Source organism: Oncorhynchus gorbuscha, linkage group LG09 (genome assembly GCF_021184085.1).
Source record: "Oncorhynchus gorbuscha isolate QuinsamMale2020 ecotype Even-year linkage group LG09, OgorEven_v1.0, whole genome shotgun sequence".
NCBI classification, from domain to species: domain Eukaryota; kingdom Metazoa; phylum Chordata; class Actinopteri; order Salmoniformes; family Salmonidae; genus Oncorhynchus; species Oncorhynchus gorbuscha.
In genome coordinates this window covers 38,938,592-38,945,743 of record NC_060181.1, presented here as the reverse complement: position 1 = coordinate 38,945,743, position 7,152 = coordinate 38,938,592, and the positions used below count along the sequence as shown (strand labels likewise).

Sequence of the window (7,152 nt, the reverse complement as noted above, 5' to 3'; positions counted from 1 at the left end):
GTTTAACATTATCTTGTGGTTGTCATGAGTTGTCAGTCCTTATATCTAGAAAGGTGGTTACATTTTCACAGCCCCACTAAAACCAAAACGTGGTTGCTTATCAATGTTTCCACAGGTTGAGTAGTTATGTTTATGTTCTGTTTTAAATTGTGTTTTATTATGAAGCATTGGAGTACAGCATGCAAGCTTCTTTTTTTTACAGAAGATGACAAACACAAGGTGAATGAGCAAAACAAAAACCTCACAAAAAAGAAAAGAAACAAACTGAAGTAAAGACACATAAGTAAAACATTTAGTGATGTCCTCCAGAAAGAGGTCTGTAAAGCACAAATACACAGACATGGTGTTAATGCAGTATTCTAGGTTTATTAGAAAGGTTTTTCAACGAACATAGCATGTTTACAGAGTTACTGCCGATGTGTAAAAGTGCTTCAAAATGCAGTTGGGAGGGAATATATTGGTATCTGATATGTAACACCTCATGAACCTTTTTCCTGAAGTAGGATTCAAGAATGCCAGACACTCAAAGTAGAGGGATAGACAAACTCGGATGTATGTGATTGAACATGGTTTAATTTTGTTGGTGATTGGTGATGGCAGCCATTTTGGGGCAAAGACAGCGGATGCTGCTGGTTAGCATGTATCATCACAGGCCCAAAATGGCATTATACATTGGATTTGTGTGACCAAACGGCACTGTACATCAACTCTGCACTCCAATAAATAATAAATTACCTAAATGTAAATAAATGTACATATCAACTTTCAGCTAATAAGTGTGGGCTTTATACATCAAAGATCTCAAAACAATAAAAATACATCTGTAATACTAAATCTTTATTTATGTTCATTATATTTCTGTATTTATTTCACATTTTTATTGTCAAAAATCTATATGTGCAATTGTCACTCTCACCTTAGATACAAGTAGAGCATATTTTCTTCATTAATTCATTTATTATTTCAAATAATCCTATATTTTTTATGTTTGTCGTTGTCTCGGTATTGATAGTCTTAACAATAACTTTAAAATTCTCATGTGTACACGTAGTGTGGCTGCATTTTGTTCTGCTGTCGATGTCATTTATACAGTATGTTCTATGAAGTCCCATTCACCACCTCTCACATTGCATACATAGATGAAAAGGAGGGGAGAGAGAGAAAGGAAGAAATTATGTGAACTGGTACTACAACCATGCTCCGCCTGATATCTCCCCAATCCCAAAATGAGCATCCTTATTTCTCAGTCTTGTGTTTAACCCCTTCTCCTCTCCTCCTCTAGCTCCATCCACCCCCCTCCCTGTCTTCCCCTCTCTCTTTCCCAATGTCGCCTCTGGAAGACCAGCTCAGTTCCAGATCTTCAGGAAGCTATCCCAGGATCCTGTGCAGACACCCAATCCATCGTCTGGCACCCCAATGCAGCTCACTCTGTTGTCATGGCCAGACAGAACACCTGAGAGAGAGAGAGAGAGAGAGAGAGAGAGAGAGAGAGAGAGAGAGAGAGAGAGAGAGGGATGAGAGAAGAAGAAAATAGTCATCCATACTGATGCAAATGATGTAGTTCTAGTGTCTATTTCCTTTTTACCCGTGTTTCTTTGATTGACTGCCTCTCATCCAGACTTCTTTGACTATACGCTTTCTCCCTTTCATTACCTGTGTTTAAACCACCCACTTATTTACATTTACATTTGAGCCATTTAGCAGATGCTCCTATCAAGAGCAACATACAGGAGCAATTAGGGTTACGTGCCTTGCACAAGGGCACATCGGCAGGTTTTTCACTCATGCCATCTATCTCCTCTTCTGCCTCCCTCTCTTTACATTGACTGTTCTCTTTGTTTCTCTCTGTCTTTACTCACTCCTTTTCACCCCTCCCCTCAGTCCTCTCCCTTCTCTCTCACTGGTTTCACCTCACACTTTTACTCACCAACTTTCTCGGCCTTCAGAGAATCCCAGATGTTGCAGTTGAAGTTGTCGTAGCCGGCGAAGATGAGGCGTCCTGAGCTGGAGAGGGAGACTGACGTGACGCCAGCATTCAATGCAGCGTCCTGGTAGCCATTGACCTCTTGGTCTGCACGGAGGTCGTACATCTTGAGGGTGCAGTCATCGGAACCTGTGATAACTGCAGTGCCACTAGGGTAGAACTGGGGTATAAAGAAGGCCATTTCAGTATGTAGTGTTTTGTTTTGACATGTATAGAACTTGAAGGTTAGTTTGCCCGGTGAGTTGACTGAGTTAGCAAAGTACAGACTCCTTGGAAAGATTTGGTCTTGTGAAGCTAAATTATGTTTCGATTTTGGATCGCACTACCCCCTAACTACTGAAGTCACGTGGGTAGTCTCAACCGGAGCTCGAAACCAGAATCTTGTACCTGCAACCCAACATCTTGACAAGGTCGATAGTTGTTGGGTTAAGGTCACTACAGTATATAGATCATTCAGAGTCATTCTGACCAGGAAAAACCCCGGGGCGTGTCTTATGTGCTCACCGCAATGGCGTTAATGTCACTCGTGTGGCCGATGAAGGTCTGCTTGCAGCCGCCATCTCTTATGTCCCACAGCTTGGCGCTGGAGTCACATGCCCCTGAGATGAAACTGTTCTGGTCTGGTGACAAGGCCAGGCACATACAGTCACCCACATGGCTCTTGTAGATCACCTTCTGCTTGCCAGTCTCCAAATCCCACAGGCAACAAGTGGTGTCACCGGATGCTGTGAGGATCTCATTGTCGTTCAGGAAGCGGCTATGAGAAAGGTAGCCTGAGATGGAAGGAGAAAGATTGAGATGTTATTGTTTGTACTTCTTATTTCCTACGTTTTTGGATCTCATCCAATGTATGAACACGCCTTTAATGAATTCTCTTGTAGTTGGTCACGGAGTTGACCGTAAACCCAGTTGACGATAACTCGGATGAAGCAAACATTGTACTACGATTACCCACCTTCATGTGCGTCCAGCTCCCTGAGGGTCTTTGGGCTGGCACCCTTGATATTGGCGATGGTGCACATGTTATCCAGACCTCCGCTGGCCACCAGATTGCCAGAAGGGGCCATGGAGCAACTCATTACCCAGGAGGACTTGAGGGGGACGGCATATACCTGGAGGGCAGGGAGAAGAATGCTTAACCACTCACTTTCTAGTTCGCTTTGTCTCAAGGTTAGAAGACTTAAAATACCCAACTAGCTGACTTATAGCATATAAATACATTCGTAGTGTGTAATCAAAGTCAAGACAATCTAAAAGAAAAGTGGGTACTGCTTCTACATGTCGGTGGTTGAAGTAGGGATTTACTCCATATGTTTGCAAACCAAGTAGAAAGTTCTCTATATAAATCCTATGCATTAAGAGGAAAATAGTTAGAGATGTGAAGATGATGACTGATCAGTGATCACTCCTTACCTTGTTTCCGGTGTAGGTGTCCCAAATCAGAAGCTTGCCATCCTGTGAGGCACTGACCATGTGCCTGTTGGAGAGAAAAAGAAAGTGGCTAGTCAGTGTATCAAATTCTGTGAACAGGATTTAGGCACGAGGTCCAGTATGAATCTGGCTCAATACTTTGACAATGCAACATTTGAAACAATGAAAGCATTTTTATTGAACCCCATGACACCTGCATGCCACGGTGGACACATTAAACAATGGGACCTTTTGATATCAGAGTCCATTTGGTTTGAGTGGCGCATCAGACAACCCCTTGTATCGACCTTCTCTGTCTTGCTCAAGGTAGACCTTCTCTATGTTTTTCAATAGTCCCTATTCCACACTGGCTAGTGGTAGTGGTGGGGCGTCTATGGTGAGCTCTGCTGTCCCTGGCGCCATCCCCATTCTCAGCTATCTGGACAAGAACACCTTCTCACCTGTTATCAGCAGACCAGTGCAAGCCGTAGATTTTAGCCAAGTGGCCCTTCAATGTCTTTCTGTTTTTCAGCTGAACACGCGGTGCAGCCGCCATACCAGATGCTAGAGTGGCCATGGTGGTGTCATTGACCGCCTTGCGGCCTGCCTAGTAGCGGGAAAGGGATTCACAGGTAGTAGAGGAATAAGTTAAGAGTCAAATAGTTGTAGAAAAATAAGCATAGATTGTTTGGAGCAGAATGTTTTCCATACTTCTGTTGTATTTACTGGTATGTGGAGGAAACTAAATGTAGGCTATATGTTATCAACTCTGTACATTAATTCTTATGCATTATTGATACTATAATTCCAAGTTATTTATCTGATTGTCTTTTTTTGACTGGGGTGATATTGAAGATTGTAACAAACCAAAAAAATGTGTCTTGTGGCAACCATTGACATGCTGCGATAACGAGACTCACTTCAATCTGGGCCTTCAGACCATCGGCCTCCTTTTTCAACGTGTCCATTTCACCCATGGCAACGGTTGATAGGGGCTGTTACCGCTGGAGAAAAAAAAAGTAGCAGACTAGACAAAAAGGGAGAAAGAGAAAAGGACAATAGTTTTATGTTTAGAACTTATTTGATTGCATACATATACAGGTCAAGGCTTGGCAAAAATGCTGTCCTCGTTGTAAAATGTATGCAGTGTAGAACTCAATCATGTAACGAAGATCTTAATTAAATAGAAGTGAGAATTCATGTTCTCAAATATGTGCAGTAGATATACTGTATACGGCCATCTGTTTGAGGAGAACGTAACTGGACTCATTGCTCCAGTAACTCCCCCATGGCCTCTGACCCCCTAAACTAAACCAATCAGGTGCTTTCGTCATTTAGTATGGCGCAAGAGCCTAGATTGGCCTTCTTGAGTACGGTACGAGGTATAATCCCACATCCACTGTGCTAGAAGTCTAATATGCAGAATTAGTGACATATCCAAGATCTACCTTCATGTATCTGAAGAACAAGGCAAATCACTGGCCATTTTATCTGTAACACAGCCAGCCATTTTGTTTGTTATAGTTCTTTACGGAAGTCTTTCCGGGTACTCTTTCAAGAGTACTTTCCATTTTTACTTAGAAGGCCTCATTTAACTTTACAACTATACTTTATTACTTATATTTTCCTATTTATTGCTTAAATTGTTATTATTTTGTGTTACAATTCAAACAAGTTTAAGACACAATTTAGCATGAACCTTCTTTTCTCCCCCCTCACTCTGACTTTCAATGCCTTTTAAGAGAGAATATTTCAAGATCAAGAGGGAATTAGGGGTTAGCTGTGTGTGGCCCTAATACTCTTTAATTGGATGCTGACGTTTTCATAATTGGAGGCCAATTACCAACACACACCACTTTTGTAAACCGCTTAAAGTTTAACAACAAATCTCGAAAACGAATCCAACTACTACAGCACACATCCCTGCAAATACAGTATTAACAAAAGGCATTACTTTCACAGAAATAATTGTTCACAAATAGGCTAAGCAAAGCATAGGCTAAGCATGTTCAGTAGGTGGTTTGACCTATGATGAGAGCCAGTGAGACAGAGAGGGCGAGGAGGGGTGGGCACAACTTACTGGGAACAAACTGGTTGAATCAACATTGTTTCCATGTACTTTCAATGACAAAATAATCAATGCGATAATGTGGAGAAAGTCATCAACGTAAAGGAATTTCTGTATTTTCACCCAACTTTGAACTTAAATCCAATGACCCGGTTCAAATTCTTGTTGATTTCATGCTGAATTCACATTAGCTGACAACTCAATCAAATGTAAATCAAAACTAGACAAAATGACGTCTGTGCCAAGTGGGAATAGAGCTTTAAAGCCCCATCAGGGGATCTTAAAGGAGGCTTTTCCAGTCAAATCTCCTGTCATCCGATTACTGACTGCCCTTTACCACTGGATCAGAAAGGGGGAGCAAGAGATGGTAGAAGAGAGAAAGAGTGGAGAGAGGGGACAAGACTTTGCAAGGATATGGGCCTATCAGGTAGAAATGTGAGTTTTTTTTATGGAGTCTTCTTCTTCCGTTTCCTGTTTGGTTATTTCCTTTGAAATTATCTTTGCACAAATGCACAGAATGGCCTCTATTCCTGTTTGTCTAGATATAAGAACTCTAGACATGCACCCTTCTATTAGCATGGCTGCAGAATTCAGGAAGACTTCAATGCACAAAATCAATACATGTGAGACAATACATGAGCGAAAAGTGAGATAGAAGATATGCACAAGCTCTGCAGTTTGCTGCTTTCACTCTGAGATTTTGTTTTGTTGTTGTTCCTCTTTTACTGGATCTCCAGAATCAATGAGGGAGGATTTGCAACCTTCGTGATAATGCTGATAACGTCTTTGCATGCTGTTGTTATCTAATAAATTAAATGGATTCTGAGAAGAAAAGCACTCAATTCTGTCACCGTCACTCCCTACTGGTGACAGCCATTTCAACCCGACCTACCAGTTCTCTCTCTGTCTCTGTCTCTGTCTCTGTCTCTGTCTCTGTCTCTGTCTCTGTCTCTGTCTCTGTCTCTGTCTCTGTCTGTCTCTGTCTCTGTCTCTCTCTGTTGCTCTCTCTCTCACTTGCAAAGACAGCAGTCAACATGTTTTCCATGGACTACAGTGCACTTGTTGCATGTCATTAGAATTCCTCCTCTGGTGGAAACGAGCACATCTGAGAACTCCATTTATTACTTCTTGTAATTGACCGACAATTGAGTAGTTTATTTCGCTCATATTCAATCCATTGGACCGGGCTGCAAATCAGATGAAGTTCCAGTCTTTCAACTGTGAAATCTTATCATGGACGAGAATAATACTGAGCTAGGTAATGGGATAGTGTCCATGATGATCTGAGTCCGTGTTCGTAATCATCAGAGAAGTCAATGTCGTTCCATGTAGTTCCACGTATGTGCTACCAAAGTCACCCAAAATCACTCACCTTTCCAAACAAAATGCAGTCCTTCCTCTTTTTGGGCTTTTCTGCCTCAGTAGCCCTTTGAAGCAACTGTTTATGTTCAACAATACTCAAGTCAGCCCTGCTTTCCTTCTCTCTATCTCTCTTTCCTCTTACGCTTTCACCCACAGACTGGCTGCAGGCAACCTGTGAAAACTCTCTCTTTCTCTCTCCCGTCCTCCTGTGAGGAACAGATGAGGATTGAAGGGGATGAAGGAGATCAGGGATGAAGGGATAAGCCCGAAGATGGAAATAGAGAGAGGGAAGGAGAGAGAGAGAGCATGGCAAGAGGAGATGGGTAAA

General features: G+C 42.0%; 1 protein-coding gene across 1 annotated transcript; it reads right to left on the bottom strand.

Moving 5' to 3' along the window:
• Positions 1 to 555: 555 nt before the first annotated feature.
• On the bottom strand, positions 556 to 7,044 carry LOC124043559 (guanine nucleotide-binding protein G(I)/G(S)/G(T) subunit beta-3-like). Its single transcript, XM_046362266.1, has 8 exons — positions 6,835 to 7,044; positions 4,315 to 4,421; positions 3,856 to 4,001; positions 3,398 to 3,461; positions 2,940 to 3,096; positions 2,489 to 2,757; positions 1,928 to 2,144; positions 556 to 1,453 (listed from the first exon to the last, which is right to left on the bottom strand). The coding sequence occupies exons 2-8, from the start codon at positions 4,369 to 4,371 to the stop codon at positions 1,347 to 1,349; spliced, it is 1,017 nt and encodes a 338-aa protein (XP_046218222.1). The 5' UTR covers positions 4,372 to 4,421; positions 6,835 to 7,044; the 3' UTR covers positions 556 to 1,346.
• Between the last annotated feature and the right edge of the window lie 108 nt (positions 7,045 to 7,152).